The sequence below is a fragment of the Magallana gigas genome, chromosome 3 (assembly GCF_963853765.1).
Source record: "Magallana gigas chromosome 3, xbMagGiga1.1, whole genome shotgun sequence".
NCBI lineage: Eukaryota > Metazoa > Mollusca > Bivalvia > Ostreida > Ostreidae > Magallana > Magallana gigas.
Window position 1 is genome coordinate 13,300,060 of NC_088855.1, and position 22,109 is coordinate 13,322,168.

General features: G+C 31.9%; 1 protein-coding gene across 2 annotated transcripts; it reads right to left on the reverse strand.

Annotated features, from left to right (window-relative positions):
• Positions 1-2,701: 2,701 nt before the first annotated feature.
• Positions 2,702-7,096, reverse strand: LOC117693116 (cell death abnormality protein 1-like). Of its 2 annotated transcripts, none has more exons than XM_034483290.2 (5): positions 6,825-7,096; positions 6,221-6,352; positions 5,816-5,950; positions 5,454-5,627; positions 2,702-3,200 (listed from the first exon to the last, which is right to left on the reverse strand). In XM_034483290.2, the coding sequence occupies exons 1-5, from the start codon at positions 6,868-6,870 to the stop codon at positions 2,899-2,901; spliced, it is 789 nt and encodes a 262-aa protein (XP_034339181.1). In that variant the 5' UTR covers positions 6,871-7,096; the 3' UTR covers positions 2,702-2,898. The 2 variants fall into 2 exon arrangements, with proteins under 2 accessions (XP_034339181.1, XP_034339180.1); XM_034483289.2 differs by having other exon boundaries at positions 6,221-6,373.
• Between the last annotated feature and the right edge of the window lie 15,013 nt (positions 7,097-22,109).

Consider the following 22,109-nt stretch of genomic DNA (forward strand, 5'->3'; position numbering starts at 1 on the left):
TAGGGGTTTCACTATTTAAAAGTAACCTTAAAGACTATAATAAAGGCGTAATCTCACCAAAACAGCTCAATGATATACTCAATTCAGATCATAAGCGTCTAAATAAAATTGCGGTAGATCTTTGCAAATTTTGTATTATATTTTTGTGATTACAGAACTTCCTCAACCATATTCCCACGAGATGAATTAACTACATCAAAAACGAATACATGTACTGTTTTGCTGTGCGACCGTTGGAATGGGCGCAACTTTTCAGTTTAAAATAATACTTAAATAAAGATAAATTGATAAAAAAAAATTTAATGTTTGTCAATGTACATGTAATTTTCTTTAAATGAGGTGATTTATTTTATAAAATTTGAAAAGAGGGTCTGTGTTGAAACACTTATTAATAGATTATTTAGCATACCTTTGGAGATATTATTGTTTGACCAGCTCGTTTTTTTATTCAATATCACTGTACTTAATGTACAACAAAGCGTATTTCTTTTTCCCATTGTATACATTTACTCTAAGTTGCTGAATATCATATATGTTTTGAAGGCAAAAAAGGGGAAGGGTCCTTCTTCCTGTAATCAATAAGAAGAACTGGTAATTGACCTGAATCTTTGGTTAACCCCCGCCCATCCCTAATCCCGTTTTTAAAAACGGTAAATTAGATTCATTAGTGTTCTGAAATCATCATGCCACCGACAAATTAGAAACTAAATTTCAGAATTTGTGATTCATACATATTTTTTTAAGTGCTTTAAGTGTCTCGATACTAAAACATGTTGGTGTATCTTCATAACGCACTTTGGAAAATTTAACGCACTTTGAAAATTCCAAAGTGGGTTAACTTGGTCAAAATTTAACGCACTTTGAAATTTTTTTTAAAGTACTTTGATTTTATCCAAAATCTAACTATGTTTGCCAATTATTTTCAAAGTGGGTAATATTTTAAAGTGCGTTGCCACAGACGTCACTCAATTGTATTTGAAAAAGTACAGAGGTTAGATGTATGTGTGTATGTTGTATCAGCAGTTTACTTAAAATTTACATTGTTATTTTTATCTTGCTGGTTCTCGTGAGAGCTTGAAATTGAAAACCATATTCACAGGGAACTGACGGCCCGATCAAAATAGGAAACTAATGGTCCGAGTAACTGACTCCAAAAGTGCCACAGATTGTGTGAACAGCTGGTCCGAATTTTCTTTTCGCACGAGCCTTGCTGATCATGATAGAGCTCGCTTCGCACCGGCGATTTTCACTAGTTAGCTGCGCTTGCTATTAACCTAATATGTTTTACGGTGTGACCGTTGGGGCGAGTGCAGAAGGAACTACACGTCTCTCATCTCATCATTGTTAAATGCAACCCGTGGATGTGCCCCAACCTAAAAACTGGCTTTGTCTCAAAAACTTTTATCACTGCAAAGAACCCGAAGTTATCAAACATTTATTCCAATTGTTCCACCCTAGCCTAATAAACTTTAACAAACCTGATGGTCCGATTAAAATAATACGCGCCGCTTGCTGCGCTCGCTTATATTTATTAGACAATTGAGTTTCATATTGAATTTAAAGAAACAAACTAATATCAAATGTTTATGCATCTTTTTCAGAAGACAGATAAGGAATATTTTCTTAAATTTTATATTCCCATTATTTTCAGCTCGAGGTTTTGTTATAAATTACGTTTCTATAGATTAATGAAACAAGGTTTTTACCATAATTAGATTAAAACACCAAGCATAATGGGTTGGTGATTATAGTTTTGTCAATGTTAGGAAAAGTTAAGAATAAAATTAAAACTTATCTTAATTATACCAAAAATATTGATTAATAACATATGCGTATATTGAAAGAATAATTCAACTTTACAAAATTTCATGTTTATGGGTTTTTTTTTGTCAATTCAGTTTTTTAAAAATTAGTTTAACATATATATTAATGTATATATGCAGATAAATTTATTTAATATAGGTATGTACGTACAATGACCTACAAAAAAAGTAATAAATAACTCCCTTCTCCCAAATAAAAAAAAATTCGTCTTTGTCTACCAAAAGTCTAGGATACGAGACCGGATTGATATCAAATGATATTCAAAGGTCCTCGACACCCCGTGATTTGTCCTTTTTAATGTTTGATTGTGAAAATGATTTTCACTTAAATTGCATTAATTTTGTTTATTCTAAAATTATTATCCTATTTTTTTATGTCTAAAACGCTTACTTTTAATGCTTGACTATAATTGGGATATTCGAAGAAGTGGTTTCAAGCTACCTGTGGTTTCCTGGTAATGAAAATTATTTGACGATAATCAATTAAATTTAATAACCATATTTTATTTTAATTTTAAAGCAAATACTGCAAATACTGGTGGTTAAGTACGCGTTTTCAATAGACAAACAATGAGAGTTGGAATTAAATACGCAGATGCGTGATTTACGATTTTTTAAAAATTTATCTTTAACCATACGCGCGGGGATATTTTACGCGATTAAAAGCATACAGCAAAATCAATATTAACTTCCCCCACGCGTAAATAATCACTTATATTTTCATTTTCAATTGTTTTTGTCAGTGGTGACATAACCGAAAAAAGGTGTTCGTTGCGCCGTATTAAAATATATTGCATATGCTACATGATTTCATATTCTTCCCTTAAAAAACGTAACAACCAACTGAACTTTAAATTCATTCTTTTATTATAGCATACCTGTTGTTGCACACAAAACCATAATGATAGCTATGTATAAAAATACCTTCGACTTTTTGTTATCATCAATAAATTTTAAAATTTTAAATCGAAAGCAAGAAGGGTCTATGCATTCCTGTAATTTTAAATTATTTTTTATCTTTTTCCTTATGTACAACTATTTATCTTTTTCCTTATGTACAACTATTTGCGTATATTTAATCTCCATAGTTCTCTCTAAATGCTTCGTGTTGACAGTACCGAACGGAAGTGATGTTATCCGTGCTATCTGCTATGTCCTCGTTGGATTGAAATGAACTAAATTCAGAGTTCATTTCATGTTCTGTATTACGTGTCCTGTGACGGCTACGATTTCTAGCAGTCATGGTTATTGCGACCAGCGTAAAAACAAATAGAACGGAACTCCCAGCGATGATGATAATCAATTGTTTCTCTTTAAGCCAATTTTGTTCATTAGGTTTGATTTCACCATCCATTTTAGTAGTATACATCTGGTGTTCTGTCATTAAAAAAAACAAAATCATAACTTCATCTAGATGTTCTATGAAACGATGTTCTAAGCACAAAGATGAATATCGGAGATATTCTTATATCCTTGAGTACCAAAATTGCATCATCACAAGCCAAAATCTTTGAATGATACATTGAATGACCAAAATCATTGTGTGACTATTTTAACTCATTGGACTGTCATAAAGCTTGATCGTCAACGTGAATTAGTTATATACATGTATCAAACCTACTAAACATAATTTTTTCCCCTAGACACTTTATGACATACATGGTATTAAATAATTAAGGGTATTTTGTTGGTTATGGTATTAAATTTTTGGGGGGTATTTTGTTGGTTTAGTTCTAGGACGAGTGAATATAAGAAAAAACGTTGTTGTTTTTTACAATCTAAAAGATATATTTTTTTAATTTAGATGAATATTTTGATTTAAAAAAACATAAACAAAAAGTAATTAAATGTCCTCTTACAACAGTCATGAATGACTTTTTCAAAATAATTGATGCATTTGAATTAGTCTCGTTCATTTTTCAACAAATTTACACCTATGATAAGATAATTTTTTATATTTCTCTTAATCTGCAGCATATCAATCAATGAAAAGCATAAACCGCGCAAGACACTAATGACAATGGCAAATTTATATAACTTTATATAAAAGTTAAGAAAATCGAATTCTAAATCACTGTACATTGAAACAAGGCTGCAATTTAATAAGGGTACATTAAGAATGAACTAAAAATGGGCGTACAAACTTATTTTTAAAAAATGGAGAATATGAATACACAACAATAACATCCCAAATATTCAAAATTGCAGTATATCTGCCGCTTGGAATACGCATGTACATGTACATGTACATGTATGCTCTTAAAAATGTTTGTGTGATCCGATATGACCTTGTCACTTGACCTACAAACACTATTCAATATTACTTCAGGCCCTTTGATCAAAGGCACCCAGTTGTTGAAGCATGAGTCAGATTGGACCAAAGAAAGAGAAGATATGCTCTAGACAAGGGTTTTTCGTATAATTCTGCAAAATCCTCCAATTTGACCTGGAAACTTTGTTTAAGATCACTGTACAACCGTTATTCAAAAGTTATGTCTATGTAAAGTATGAGCCAAACAGGTTTAATGGAGAGTATATATGCTCTGAAAAAAATTGCGGGGTCTAATAAGACCTTGACACTTGATCTAATAACTTATTTAAGGTCACTGCACATCCATTGACCATAGCCAATCTGTGAGCGATGTACGATTGGACAAAGAAAAGAGGAAATATTCTTCGGACAAGGATTTGTTCATATAACTCTGCTGTGTCCTTAACCTTAGCCTAGACACATGATTTTAGTTTACTGAACACACTTCACCAAAAAGCACTCTGGGGTAAAGTATGAGCCCGAAAGGGCCAAGGGGAAAGAAGATATGCTCCGGACAAGTAATCTTAGTACTCTTGGACGTAGAGACGGACAGAAGGACAGGCGGACTTAAAGATGGAGGAATGGATAGACTGGTAACTATAGAGGGCCAACAGAGTGGTGTACTGATAATGACAATAAACGTGTGTTAGGTGCACTCGGACTTCACCATATATGCTTTTAAATAATTATTTTAACATTTAATTATTTAAAATGATTAACCACTGTCATATACTACAAAGATACAGTTGTACATGTAGGATATACTTTTTGTCGCACATGATAAGTGTTTACTGATTTTCTGCATTGTATAATAGATTAAAATAATCGCCAGCTTTGTTATCACTCGAACAAATTTAATGTGGTTTCAAAAACTGATAGATTCTTAGTGGATAGTGTAATTATGTTGGTGTATAAAATTGTCTATTATAAAGTCCAACTCTATGAATACACGTTATTAATTGTCATATTCATTTTTGAAATTATGCTTTCTAACTAAATTTCTGTCAAATTTTCTTTGATGTAAATTCGAAGGCAAACATTAATCATTTTTCTACATAGGAATATCATGAAAATTATAATGCAAAAGAACATGGCAATGGATCAGATAGAAAAAAGTTACTGTGGATGTTATTTTCAAACCTTTTAATCGCTAACGGGAAATAGGTTTGATCTTTGCAGAAAATGAACTAAAATCATATCCTGTTGTACAAGGTTGACTTTGTAAAATGGATGGCATGGTGAAATTGAATTCAAGGAAATGGTATTCGTCTAATTCTTTTTTAAATGGATACTATTTACATTCTAACCAATTTAGATACCTGTCATGTTTCCACATCCTTTGATGTGATTACATTTGGAGAGGGTACATTTACACTCGTATTGACACTTTTTTCCAAAGCTTGGATATCTACAGGGTGAAATGCAGTCCAGTCCGAAATAGCCGTCTGCACACACTGGAGCTGAACTTGAAGTCGTCTTCATAGTATTAGAGCCTTGTAAAATAGTCGACGGAACAAATGACTTATTATTTGAATAAACATTCATTTTTTTTTTTATAAAATATGTAATGATGACTCTATTAAAGATCATTATAACGTGCTGTTACAAATCTTATAATCATGAGTATTTTTCAATCTATCTTCTTTATAATGCTGTATTCTTTTTTAAAATTTAATCTTACCTGAAATATTCAGGCATCCAGTAATGTGGTTACAAATTTCCTGAGAGCAGTTACAATGTTTCTGACATTGAACACCAAAGCCAGGATATCTGCAGGCGTTCGTACAAAGTGAACCATAAAACCCCATTGGGCAGTCTAGGAGAAGGGACTTTTAAGTCAATTATTTTCATAATATATGCATAAACTAGATATTATAAATAATTTGAAAAACAAATAGTTTATATGTACACCGTCACAAAATCAAAGTGTAATTAAAAACCTACATTATATATTTTATAATTGGTAGATTTTTTAGTTACATACTTTTATTAAACTGTAAAGAGATCAATCTATCACGTTTTATACATTTGATTATCAGATAAGTACATGTAATTGATAAAAAGTAGATTTTTAATCAGATGTAACCTGCACATCCTGTTATTATGTTGCATATATCCTGAGTACAATTGCACACTCCCTGGCATCGCTCGCCAAAGCTAGGATACACACAGGGTTTTAAACAGTTTGGTCCAAAGAATCCAACCTGACATCCTATTACTATGTAGAATAGGTTTACTACTGTACAAATATCGATTCATTGTTTAAGGAAAAGAATACATTTAAAAAAATTTATTGCAAATAGTCTTACAGTGCCTTCAAATATGTAACATTACTTATGGATTAAAAATTACCATTCATTTCTCGAAAGAGACATATATGCAATATTTTTCAATGCTTAAGTTATATAAAGGTGCCTAAAATCATTTTAAAGTACTTTTATGTCAGACTAGGATCCAACATTTATGTAAATTTCTAACATTACTTTAACCATTCAGTAATCAAACAGCAATATATCACAAATACGTGGGCGTGTATATATATATATATATATATATATATATATATATATATATATATATATATATATATATACCTCGGAGTTAAATTTGAAGGTATTAAAATTGACAGCCGGTCGTGAACAAAACCTCCCAATAGCTTATTTATATAGAAGAATACAAATTTAACTTACCCTGCACAGAACACCTTAATGCAATGTAAAACCACAAATATTTCATCGTGATATTTCATATACCAGTTTCCTTATTGTCGCTGATCATCAATGATTACGTGGTTTTTCGAATTATTTTCCGGATAACACATGGAGTAAGTCGTTCTTTTCTTCTAATATATCTTTTCATATTTTTAGTAAGAAAAGATTGAATAATAACATTGTAATCAAGTCAACTACATAAGCTTGGATATGTAAGCACGGATACTAAAGCTGTATTTCACTTCCTTCCTCTAGAACCATATAAAGGGTAACGGATTCGTTTTAACATTATCAAAAGGAAGTATTTTATGAATGTATTATATAATGTATATTTTCTACGCATGTAGCTAGTAAAACCATTATATATTATATCTTTAAAAATATTGTGTTGCTTTAGATGAATAAATGAATGGATAATTGTAATTAAAATTAAAATCAAAATTAAATAAATATCTTAATGATTATTTCAGTGGTAATATATTTCATTTCTGTGTGGAATTAGATTGATTAGTTCTTTAACTGTGCTCTTTATAGTGTGTATAAACTTAACAAAATAACAGTTATACAAAACCTTGCCATTGTAATGAGTAATAGATTAATAACCAGAGACTTTTGCTTTTGATAGCTTTAAGAGGTGCTTTTTGCTGTTTGGATTATCCCAATTATTTATTGAAACCAATAATAAAGCCATTCGTAATATTACAAAGCACACATGTAGTTGCAAACACCCTAAAGCATGAATATTTTATTCAACAACTTGTGAAACACATGGTTGAGAATAAGATTAATCAAATACTTTTCAAATATTTCTTGTTATCCTGCAAGAAAATTGTAACTTTTTTTATCAAATTTACTTAGCAAACAACGTTCAAAATTGTTAAATCGATATTCTTTCCTTGAATCGTTCAAGACATAAATCACCGTAATATAAATGAATAAGTGAGCAATATGGGAAAGGAAAATCAGAATCAGGCAGAAATATTTAAATTTGATAAATAATATCTTTCGACAGTCCTTTGGATGGATAGAACTAATATCCTAAACTTATAGAGGGTCGTTTTCAGAATGATGTATAAATTAACAATATGAAAATGCACATTTACACATCGTCCTTTTTTAATTACTTTGTTTAGAGGTAAGTATTTCAGAAGAAAAAAGTTCGGTTGTTATTTTTGATTAATGATTTTTTTTACAATAAAAAAAATTACTAAAAACAAGAATACACATAAGGCACTTGTAATTGAACATTAAAATATTAAATCCTTTTGGAATAGATAAAGAAAAGAAAAACAAAACAACCACAAACGAAGGAGAGAAATGAGAGAGTTAAACATCAATTTTTGAAGTTTCCCAATAGAAAAAAATCCCAGATCCGCGCCTGACCTAGTCAAGCTATAACAAGGTATTCGTTAAGCCCACTCTGAATAAGTGTTCGATTTGAAAATTATGAAATAAGATAAAGCAATCATGATTAAGTGGCATTGTTTGTGCGAACTATTCTATGCAATTTACATTGGAGTTTAGATTCAAGATTAACGTTAAATAGGAAATTAAAAACAAAAATCATTCATATCATATCCTTTTTCTCACTATTTCATTACAGAAGTAATTTCTTTTCACTAATACGTGATACTATATTATACATATCTTTATACATACTCTTTTATTTTTGTTGAATACGTTTAGGGACATTGGTTTATATGGCTGAATCTTTTGTCTGACTTGTTTCATATCATTTATTCTTATGTAATCAAAAATTGCTTTTCTTTACTCTATTTGCACGCATCTCATCTTGCGCTTATTTTGTCACCCCGTGTCATATCGCGTGAAAAATTAATAATGGAACAAAAGTTTTGTTTTTGCATTTGGCAAAAATGCCCCACTATCTTTGTCTTCACAAACCAAACGGCTGATGCCATGGCTCTTTCTCGTACTTTTCAGGCAGAGCTCGGATATTTTTTTCTATTGGAAAGAACCGAAAAATTGCATTAGGTGATTGCCTTCTTTATTTATGTGGATGTAGACAACACAGTAACCGGAACATTTACTTCTTAACTTAACTTATGTTTCCTTCTTTTAAACTGAACTTTATTTATTTTACAACGATTGATAAACAAGTTCAAAAATTTATATTAATATCTCTCGTTGGCACGGATGTTAGCGCGAGGTGGTCATTGGTGAGGGAAGAAGCCGGAGTACCCGGAGAGAACACACGTGTCCAAGCGGGCGACCGCTATACCCTATCACATACAACCACAGTCGATCACGGGGATCGAACTCGAGTCGCAGCGGTGAAAAGTGAGTGCATTGTCCACTACGCTACTTGGACACTTATTTTTCCGCACTTTATATGGACGCATATGTAGACAACCTTTAATTTATATTAATGTTAAAGATTTCTCAGTTTTCGGTAAAAATATTTATCCATAATTGATAATTTTCAAAATAGACAATTACTTCATATAGCATTATTCCATGCATATTCATGAAATAATTAACCTCTATCTGATCGAAATTGAACCACCTGAGCCCTTCGTCTTTGTACAGTAAAACTTCACAAAACAAATAGGTATGTTGCACTCTGCCACTTTTGTGACTTTATTGTTTAACCAAACTTGGTTTGAAATAATCAGGAAAATGACAATAGATGATTATATAACAATAATTAATAAGTTTATAAAATTAATCATAAAATTATGAATATTTCATTCTCTATGCCATAATATTTTACAACTAAAATAATCCATATCTCTAATTACTTATGTAATCAATGATGTGATTAATTAGATAATTTATGTAAAACATAATCCGTGTGGTCTGAAAGCGCCATGCTTAATAAAGAAAATAAGAAAATATACAACGATTTTTCTTTTTTTATATACATGTTCATGAAAAAGGAAGGTGGAGGGGTGGAAGTGGTTTACAGATCGCTTTGAAAATTTTCAATGCTTAGCTATCGGCGTCCTGAAAGATAGTGAGAGCCCACGCTCTTAAAATGACGCTCCAAAGATTTTAACGCGGAATAAATTCATTGGTTACATCCAGCGACGTTGATTTTGTGTCCATATATTAAGATGCTGTATAACTTTGACAATACCGCAGGAAAGATAACTCTCGCGAACTTAACAGAAATTATCAATATGCATAAAATATTGTAAGAAATCTTAAAAATCATTTATCCATAATTGATAATTCTAAAAATAGACCATTACTTCATATAGCATTATTCCTCGCATATTCATGAAATAATTAACCTCTTTCTGCTCGAAATTGAACCACCTGAGCCCTTCATCTTTGTACGGTAAAACATCACATAACAATTAGGTATGCTGCACTCTGCCACTTTTGTGACTTTATTGTTTAACCAAATTTGGTTTGAAATAATCAGGAAAATGACAATATATGATTAATTATTAAATTCACCAAGCTAACCCAGCACTATACATTATATTCGCTTGAAAGACACAGAGCCTGGCAACATTCAGGAATTATGAAATAGAACTTAACAATAAATAGTATGAGAAATATTTATTACTCCGCTCTTACAAACAATTGGTGGATGTTGGCCGAATAATGATTTTTTGTGGGGTAACTGGGGAGCCGACCAGTGTGCCAGTTTAACTATCCATGTAGGGACACACTGTGGGCCCGAGTATGAAACATCAGTGCCCGAACCTGAACGATCCCCAGCGTTCTAAGGAGGGTAGTGAGACCTGTCCTTCTCACCCTGTCTCCTGCAGTGCTATCTGGTTTAGAACTTTGCATGACAAAGGCTACTTTATCAACCAATTATTACTTGCATCAGCCTGTAGCATCCCCTCACTGGAGTGAGGTGGATGTGGCCCCACCTATACCCAGTGTAGGCCCCACTATACAAAAAACCCAATTTTACATTGTAACCACATGGCGCAGGTAACTGTAATAACTTTGCCTTTTATAAACCACATTGAAGGATTTAATTTATATACTATCCCCTAGCTTTGAAAGCAAGTGGGGGGAGACACCCAGGTTTTGGAGCAGAAAGTGTCAACAAATACCACTGCGGACTCCCCAGTCCCCACCCCCTAAAAATGTGATGCGACAAGAAAAAGGTCCATGTACAAGTATAAAAGATGACAGTCTATTGAAAAAAAGATAAACTGTTGAACACGAGTCCAGATGACACCGAGCTGCTTGTCATCCTGTCTAGCTGTTTTTTCTGGTCTGCTAGCGGATTTCCAGTCTGCTCTCGATTTGTTATTCAATGACCTGTCAAAATAAAGAAGAGAAAAACGAGAAAGAAACCAAAAGCACAAATATAGATATCAATATTTAAGTTTGAAATAGTTAATAAAATTGGGGGCTGGGTGGGTGGGTGCTAAAATTCGATGAAAACTATGGGGCTTTTGCAGGGGATAAGCCAATGGTTAGCTCGTACCGAGTTTTTTCCGAATATACAGTGTGTCTCAAAATTAATACAGACTATTTGATATAAAAACAAATAATCCTGATTATATAACAATAATTAATAAGTTTATAAAATTATGAATATTTCATTCTTTATGCCATTATATTTTACAACTAAATAATCTATGACTCCCATTACTGATGTAATCAATGATGTGATTGATTAGTAATTTATGCAAAACATAATCCTTGTGGTCTGAAAGCGCCACGTACTTGATTAATCTTAATCAAATCAAAGTTCAGACCCCAAGGAAAGAGGGAACAAATTTTAAGTGGCAAAGTGCATTCATATACCTTTAAAAATGGACCAATATTTGCCAGGATATACATATGCCTTACAAACCTTGGTCCTATATACATGCAAACACATACAAATACTATTCATGCATGGTTAAGAGATAGGCAAAGTTAGCTACTAGTAACTGGATACTAGTAACTGGCTACGAGAAGTAAGAAAAACTAGCTACTAGTAACTAGCTACGAGATGAAAGAAACTTGGCTTCTAGTTACTAGTTACTGTCCAAGTGAGAAAACATACATAGGATTTCTATTTGTGTTCTTAATATGTACATTGCACTATATTATCATTTACTCATATTCCTCTCATACTTTCATCGATAATTGGTGCATTTCGTTTAAAATATATCTATTTTAGACACTATTGTCTAGTTGACTCAAGTAGCTGTACTTATAGATTGAAAATATCAAAAAAGTGTTATTAATTATAACAATCTATCATGTCATCCTCTTCATATTACAAACAAAATTACTCAGATATCTCTCTTTATCTTGTCAGCTACGTACCAGTGCATTCGTTTTACTATATCTATTTTAAAGACAATTTTTACATGCAACTCAAGTAGCTGTATATCTAAATTAAAAATATATGTCAGTCTTGCTAATATCAACATTCTGTCAACTCATCTACTTAATATTACGACACAATTACTCAGATATTTATATTTATGTAGTCAGCTACTAGTGCATTTTGTTACAAATATCTTTATTTTTTGGCGGTTTTGTCAATATATCGCAAGTAGCTGTATTTTTAAATTGAAGACATATGCTTGTCTTCCTTATATCAACATTCCCTAAAGTCATCCACATAATATTACGACACAATTACTCAGATATCTCTCCTTATGCAGACAGCTACTAGTACATTTTGTTACAAATATCTTTATTTTTTTTGGCGGTTTTGTCAATATTTCTCAAGTAGCTGTATATTTACATAACAGATATATGCCAGTCTTGCTAATATCAACTTTCTGTCATCTCATCCACTTAATATTACGACACAATTACTCTGATATCTCTCTTTAAATGGTCAGCTACTAGTGCATTTTGTGACAAATATCTTTTTTTTTTTGGCGCTTTTGTCAAAATATCTCAAGTAGCTGTACATATAGATTGAAGATATATGCCAGTCTTGCTAATATCAACAATCCTTCAAGTCATCCACATACTATTTCGACACAATAACTCAGATATCTCTCTTTAAATAGTCAGCTATAAGTGCATTTTGTTACAAATATCTTTATTTTTTGTCGGTTTTGTCAAAATATCTCAAGTAGCTGTATATATAAATTGAAGATATATGCCAGTCTTGCAAATATCAACATTCTGTCAACTCATCCACATCATATTACGATACAATTACTCAGATGTATCTCATTATGTAGTCAGCTACTAGTGCATTTTGTGACAAATATCTTTATCTTTTGGTGGTTAGCCAATATATCTCAAGTAGCTGTATATTTAAATTGAAGATATATCCTAGTCTTGCTTCTGTCAACAATCCTTCAAGTCATCCACATAATATTACGACACAATTACTCAGATATCCCTCTTTATGTAGTCAGCTACTAGTGCATTTTTGTTACAAATATTTTTATCTTTTGGCGGTTTTGTCAATATTTCTCAAGTAGCTGTACATATAGATTGAAGATATATGCCAGTCTTGCTTATATCAACAATTTTTCAAGTCATCCACATAGTATTACGACACAATTACTCAGATATCTCTCTTTAAATAGTCAGCTATAAGTGCATTTTGCTACAAATATCTTAATTTTTGGCAGTTTTGTCTATATTTCTCAAGTAGCTGTATATATAAATTGAAGATATATGCCAGTCTTGCTAATATCAACATTCTGTCAACTCATCCACATCATATTACGACACAATTACTCAGATGTATCTCATTATGTAGTCAGCTACTAGTGCATTTTTTGACAAATATCTTTATCTTTTGGTGGTTAGGCAATATATCTCAAGTAGCTGTATATTTAAATTGAAGATATATCCCAGTCTTGCTTATATCAACAATCCTTCAAGTCATCCACATAATATTACGACACAATTACTCAGATATCCCTCTTTATGTAGTCAGCTACTAGTGCATTTTTGTTACAAATATTTTTATCTTTTGGCGGTTTTGTCAATATTTCTCAAGTAGCTGTACATATAGATTGAAGATATATGCCAGTCTTGCTAATATCAACAATTTTTCAAGTCATCCACATAGTATTACGACACAATTACTCAGATATCTCTCTTTAAATAGTCAGCTATAAGTGCATTTTGCTACAAATATCTTAATTTTTGGCAGTTTTGTCTATATTTCTCAAGTAGCTGTATATATAAATTGAAGATATATGCCAGTCTTGCTAATATCAACATTCAGTCAACTCATCCACATCATATTACGACACAATTACTCAGATGAATCTCATTATGTAATCAGCTACTAGTGCATTTAGTGACAAATATCTTTATCTTTTGGTGGTAAGGCAATATATCTCAAGTAGCTGTATATTTAAATTGAAGATATATCCTAGTCTTGCTTATATCAACAATCCTTCAAGTCATCCACATAATATTACGACACAATTACTCAGATATCCCTCTTTATGTAGTCAGCTACTAGTGCATTTTTGTTACAAATATTTTTATCTTTTGGCGGTTTTGTCAATATTTCTCAAGTAGCTGTACATAAAGATTGAAGATATATGCCAGTCTTGCTAATATCAACAATCCTTCAAGTCATCCACATAGTATTACGACACAATTACTCAGATATCTCTCTTTAAATAGTCAGCTATAAGTGCATTTTGCTACAAATATCTTAATTTTTGGCAGTTTTGTCTATATTTCTCAAGTAGCTGTATATATAAATTGAAGATATATGCCAGTCTTGCTAATATCAACATTCTGTCAACTCATCCACATCATATTACGACACAATTACTCCGATGTATCTCATTATGTAGTCAGCTACTAGTGCATTTTGTGACAAATATCTTTATCTTTTGGTGGTTAGGCAATATATCTCAAGTAGCTGTATATTTAAATTGAAGATATATCCTAGTCTTGCTTATATCCACAATCCTTCAAGTCATCCACATAATATTACGACACAATTACTCAGATATCCCTCTTTATGTAGTCAGCTACTAGTGCATTTTTGTTACAAATATTTTTATCTTTTGGCGGTTTTGTCAATATTTCTCAAGTAGCTGTACATATAGATTGAAGATATATGCCAGTCTTGCTAATATCAACAATTTTTCAAGTCATCCACATAGTATTACGACACAATTACTCAGATATCTCTCTTTAAATAGTCAGCTATAAGTGCATTTTGCTACAAATATCTTAATTTTTGGCAGTTTTGTCTATATTTCTCAAGTAGCTGTATATATAAATTGAAGATATATGCCAGTCTTGCTAATATCAACATTCAGTCAACTCATCCACATCATATTACGACACAATTACTCAGATGTATCTCATTATGTAGTCAGCTACTAGTGCATTTTGTGACAAATATCTTTATCTTTTGGTGGTTAGGCAATATATCTCAAGTAGCTGTATATTTAAATTGAAGATATATCCTAGTCTTGCTTATATCAACAATCCTTCAAGTCATCCACATAATATTACGACACAATTACTCAGATATCCCTCTTTATGTAGTCAGCTACTAGTGCATTTTTGTTACAAATATTTTTATCTTTTGGCGGTTTTGTCAATATTTCTCAAGTAGCTGTACATATAGATTGAAGATATATGCCAGTCTTGCTAATATCAACAATTTTTTCAAGTCATCCACATAGTATTACGACACAATTACTCAGATATCTCTCTTTAAATAGTCAGCTATAAGTGCATTTTGCTACAAATATCTTAATTTTTGGCAGTTTTGTCTATATTTCTCAAGTAGCTGTATATATAAATTGAAGATATATGCCAGTCTTGCTAATATCAACATTCAGTCAACTCATCCACATCATATTACGACACAATTACTCCGATGTATCTCATTATGTAGTCAGCTACTAGTGCATTTTGTGACAAATATCTTTATCTTTTGGTGGTTAGGCAATATATCTCAAGTAGCTGTATATTTAAATTGAAGATATATCCTAGTCTTGCTTATATCAACAATCCTTCAAGTCATCCACATAATATTACGACACAATTACTCAGATATCCCTCTTTATGTAGTCAGCTACTAGTGCATTTTTGTTACAAATATTTTTATCTTTTGGCGGTTTTGTCAATATTTCTCAAGTAGCTGTACATATAGATTGAAGATATATGCCAGTCTTGCTAATATCAACAATTTTTCAAGTCATCCACATAGTATTACGACACAATTACTCAGATATCTCTCTTTAAATAGTCAGCTATAAGTGCATTTTGCTACAAATATCTTAATTTTTGGCAGTTTTGTCTATATTTCTCAAGTAGCTGTATATATAAATTGAAGATATATGCCAGTCTTGCTAATATCAACATTCAGTCAACTCATCCACATCATATTACGACACAATTACTCCGATGTATCTCATTATGTAGTCAGCTACTAGTGCATTTTGTGACAAATATCTTTATCTTTTGGTGGTTAGGCAATATATCTCAAGTAGCTGTATATTTAAATTGAAGATATATCCTAGTCTTGCTTATATCAACAATCCTTCAAGTCATCCACATTAATATTACGACACAATTACTCAGATATCCCTCTTTATGTAGTCAGCTACTAGTGCATTTTTGTTACAAATATTTTTATCTTTTGGTGGTTAGGCAATATATCTCAAGTAGCTATATATTTAAATTGAAGATATATCCTAGTCTTGCTTATATCAACAATCCTTCAAGTCATCCACATAATATTACGACACAATTACTCAGATATCTCTCTTTATGTCGTTAGCTAATATCAAATTTTTTTTTACAAATATCTTTATTTTGTTTCTGGTTTCTTCGACAAATTTGGAGTTGTTGTTTATAAGAATTAATGATATGTACAAATCTTGCTTATATTATTATTCTGTTAGGTCACCTACATGATTTTACGACAAAAATACTCAGATACCTCTATTAATCTCGTCCGCTAATTGTGCATTTCGTTACAAATACCTCCATTTTTAACAGTTTAGTTCATATACCTCAAGAAGCTGTATCAAATATATAAATTGAAGATATTTAAAAGTGTGGTTAATGTGAACATCTATAAGGTCACCTACATGATATTATGACAAAATTATTCAGATAGCTCTATAAATCTCTGTCAGCTACTGTTACGTTTTGTTACCAATATCTTTCTTTTTTAGGGTTTTGTCAACAAATCTCAATAAGCCGTGTATAAAAATTGATGATATGTACCAGTCTTGCTTATTTTACCATTTTGTTAGGTCACACACAAAATATTACGACAAAACTAATCAGATATATTTATTTATCTTTTTGGCTACGTGCGCATTTCGTTAGAAATACCTCCATTTTTAACAGTTTAGTTCATATACCTCAAGTAGCTGTATGTATAGATTGAAAATACATACAGGTATGGGTAATTTTGACATTCTTTAGGGTCACCTACATGATATTATGACGCAATTACTCAGATATTTCTTTAAATGTCGTGAGCTACTAGTATGATTATTTTTACAAAATATCTTCTTTTTTTTTTAGCCTTTTGTCGACCTATCTCAAGAAGTTGTACATATAAATTGACGATATATACCAATCTTGCTTATTTAAACATTCTGTCTGGTCATACACATGATATTATGACACAATTACTCAGATATCTCCCTTTAAGTCGTCAGCTACAATGTACCAGTGCCTTTTGTTTCAAATATCTTTATTTTTTTAGGGTTTTTTTCAAGATATCCCAAGTACAGTACCGATCAGACCCAACCTAACAAAAAGTAAACACCAACTAAACCTCGGGTTTACTTTTTGGGTTAACTCTGGGTTTACTCCGAGTTTACTATAGCGGACCCAGAGTAAACCCAAAGTTAACACTGAGTGGACACAGAGAGTAAACCTGGTAAGAAGTTTACACCTAAAAGCAGGCGCTAACTCTGTATTCGGAATACACAAAGGGCAGAAATTACAGGCAGTAGGATAATAGGAGTAAAGACGGGTCTGCTTTACACTTCAGTGCGTACAGTTGACCTAAAAAAGCAATTTCCAAGTAAACCCAAAGTAAACCCTGAAAGGACCCAAATTTTCAAAAAGTAAACCCAGAGTAAACCCTGAGTAAACCCCAAAAGTAAATCCGGGGTTTAGTCGGGGTTTTCGCTGGTATTAGGATGGGTCTGATCGGTACTGTAGCTGTATATATCGATTGAAGATACCTACAGGTGTGGTTAATGTGAACATTCTAAAAGGTCACATACATGATATTATGACTCAATTACTCAGATGTCTTTATAAATCCCGTCAGCTACTTGTGGATTTCGTTAGAAATACCTACATTTTTTAAAACAATTTCCATATACCTCAAGTAGCTGTACAAATAGATTGAAATGGCTACAAACGTTGTCAATTTCAAAATTCTATCAGGTCATCTACATGATATTACGACACATTTACTCAGATATCTCTTTAAATCTAATTTAAAGCCAGTTACTATTAGCCAGTTTCTAGTAGCAAATTCTTATTTTATCTTGTAGCCAGTTACTAGGAGCAGGATTTTCTGACTCCTCGTAAGAGATATATCTGAGAAATTGTATCGTAATATCATGTGGATTACCTCATAAAATGTTGTAATTAACAACACTTGTAGATATCTTCAATCTTTTAAGACAGCTACTTGAGGTATATGAAATAAACTGTTAAAAATGGAGGCATTGGTTACGAAATGCACAAGTAGCTGACATGATTAAGAGAGATATCTGATTAGTTGTGCCGTAAATTCATCTCATCGAATGTTCAAATAAGCAAGACTAGTACATATCATCAATCTATATATACAGTTACTTGAGATATGTTGACAAAACCCTAAAAAATAAAGATATTTGTAACAAAATGTACTAGTGGCTGGCGAGATTTAAAGAGATGTCTGAGTAATTGTGTCGTAATATCATGAAGGTGATCTTATAGAATGTTCAAATTGACCACATTTGTAGATATCTTCAATCTATATATACAGCTACTTGAGATGTATTGACAAAACCGCCAAAATATTAAGATATTTGTAACAAAATGCACTAGCTGACTACATAAAGAGAGATATCTGAGTAATTGTGTCGTAATATTATGTGGATAACTTGAACGAATGTTGATATTAGCATGTCTGGCATATACATATCTTCAATCTATATATACAGCTACTTGAGATAGATTGACAAAACCGCCAAAAAATAAAGATTTTTGTAACAAAATACACTAGCAGTTGACTACATAAAGAGAGATATCTGAGTAATTGTGTCGTAATATTATGTGGATGAGTTGAAAGAATGTTGATATTAGCAAGACTGGCATATATCTTCAATTTAAACATACAGCTCCTTGAGATATATTGACAATTCAGTTCAGCCGTTGATTTTTTCACAGATAAACACTCCATTGACAGTGTATTTTTTAACCTTGTTTACAGATAATTCCCGTATTTCATTCATTTCACCATCTCCAGTGATGGCAGGAGGCTCGATGGCAGAGAACATGGCAGCATCGAATGTGAAAATTGGCGGCTAGCGATTTGATCAACCAATCAGCGCGCGCGTAACTTAACATTGAAACAAAAGTAAAAGTGGAAACAAACAGCACATGAAAATTATTAATTCAACATGCATCGAGTAGTTTAGATACTCAAATCTAAGTAGGCTTATATTTGAACTTAATAAAAAAGAATATTCCGTTACAAAAGAACAGACAGGTCGGTATTCACGTAAAACATGAGTGGGGAGGGGTGTTGTTTCAATGAACACAACGCGAAGTACTGATAAAAACCTATACGGCACTGACCAGCTACATTATTTTATAGTGAAACATCGTAACCATGCATAAGAGTTATATGCGATTGAAGGGAATAGCATTCGATTTTTTAATTGAGACTTTCGTAGAATAAGACATTAATCATAAAAAATTTATTAGATTTAATTTTTTCGACTTATTATTTTTTTTTTTTTTGGGGGGGGGGGGTATACAAAAGCAATTCAATTATAATTGACAGTTATAGACTTGTGCTGAATGTGTAAAATTTTATGTCAAAATTTTGGTAAAGCTTTGGCAAGCTCAGTAAGTATAATCAATCAGAGAAAAAAGAAATGTTTGTGGTAAACTTCTGGCAAATTTTGAGGTGTTGTAATTTAAATCATATCTAAATAATTGACAATTTGTTAACCCCCTCCAGTCTCCTTAAATTAAAATGTTTATAAATGTTAGAATAAATAAAACATTTATTTTGTTTTCAGTTAAGTACGTGGTTTAATTGATGCATGTTTGCATTCTGATCAGAGAAGATTTGACTCGAATTATTTCGAGCTGGAATGCTGCTTGGTATGATTAATGCAGAAATCAAATATGATGCCTAGCAGTATTGCCAGAATTATATATTATGTATAAATTAATTAGTTCATGATTTAAATGATCAAATACATGTAGATGTTACCAGAAAATTATTTGTGGCAGTATGATACTGAGTATAGCCAGAATATTACCAGAAGTTGTTGCAGCTAGTGGCAATATTCTAGGTGCATGTTAATATAATTTTTTTACAAAAATAACTCTTATAGAATTGCCAGAATGTTGCCAGAAGTTATTGCCACTAGCGGCAACACTCCAGCAGTATTGCCACAATGTTACCAGAAGTTGTTGCAGCTAGCGGCAACATTTCACTAGTCTCAAAATCTGGTTTCTTGTAACAAAAATGTGTTGCTGCAATATTGCCGCATTGTTGCAGCAATAATTTTACTTTGGTAAGGGTCTCTCTCGTCATCGCAATTGTTGTCGATAGACCGAGATGGTTGTCATGTGACCTTTTTAAGGCGGGGTTTTCAAATCTTCTGTATTTTTTTTACCGGGACGTTAAAAAATATATCTTTGTTTTCTTTCTTGTATCTTTGTTATGCAATTGACTTCACACATTTATACCCATAAATAGTTTCTGCATGTTGATCATTTTATTTTAATGTTTTTGTTTACCATCTGTACGTGATAATTTCCCCATTAGTTATTTTGAGTTTAAGCATGCGCACTGGCAAGTAATGTATTTATTGTAATTAATTATATTAGCTAGTCTGCGCATGCGTAGTCAGTGTTCATTTTGTAAACATTCATGATTGTTCACTGTTTGCCACCACCCTCCCCTTGGCCTTCATTTTATGGTACATCATTTGTAAAGCAGATGGAAACCCCATACCTTTGCTTATATAGCAGGTACTTTATTATCTATGATTTCTGCCAAGGGTCTTAATCTTTGCTGCATAATAATTTACTAGTCACAATCTCAGGATACTGTTGTGATATTTTCAACAACGATGTTTTGTATGCATATTGGTCTTTGAGTTATTGTCATTTATGGAAGGAATATATTTTCTACTTGTTACATCACATCAAATATTCTTTAATTGTATTTTATGATGTTGTGACTTTGACTATGGCATTATTTTTCGTGCCACGTTTTTGCTATATACGCGGGGGTGTTAAGGAAGCATATGGGCAATATGCCGTCTTATTTTGACTGTTGTATTCAAAATCGTGAAATTAAATAATTATTTTAAATAAGATCAAAAACTTAGTATTATCCTTTAAAATAGATGTCAGTGCAATAAAATCGGGTAGTACATCACTCCCACATTGGTGCATTATCACGTGACAACTATAAATAGCTTACGTATGTTCCTTAACATAAAATGATATAGAACAACACTACCCCGCGGTTTCCAAAATAAAATAAACATACCAGGTGAAGGCAAAACAGCTCAGTTTAATCAAAATCGCTGCTAGAATCCTATGTTTTTCCTTATTAAAAAGTTATTCATCCGGTTTTCGTAAAACCTTCCCAACTTTTATAAAGTTTGCACGGAAAACGGCAAAATGCATTAAAACAACACACACTATGGGATTCTAGCAGCACTTTTCAATTTAAACATTGATCAAACTAACGATACGTATAAAATTTCAAGTTCAATATACACGGGGTAGTGTTGTTCTAGTCGGATTTTTATATCGTAAACAACGACAGAGGAAAGCCTGGCCGAAAAATAAAAGCAAATTTACATACCTTTTAGCGAATGATTGATAAAACTAACATCTCCCCCAATATCCTTATGTTCAATTCTCAATAAATCACACCACAATACTTTATTAGAGTTCTTAGATTAGTTATATTTTAAATATGTTTACAATGCTTTCCGATCAAATTCACACGACATTCAACTTTTAGTCATGACGTCATCAATGTGTAAATCTACGTAATACAAACTAATTTCTGGCAAAAATTGTCTTCAGTATTTTTTTTTTGTTTAAGTCTACGTTTCGTTGCTTTTATATTTGAATATGTACATAATAACTAGGATT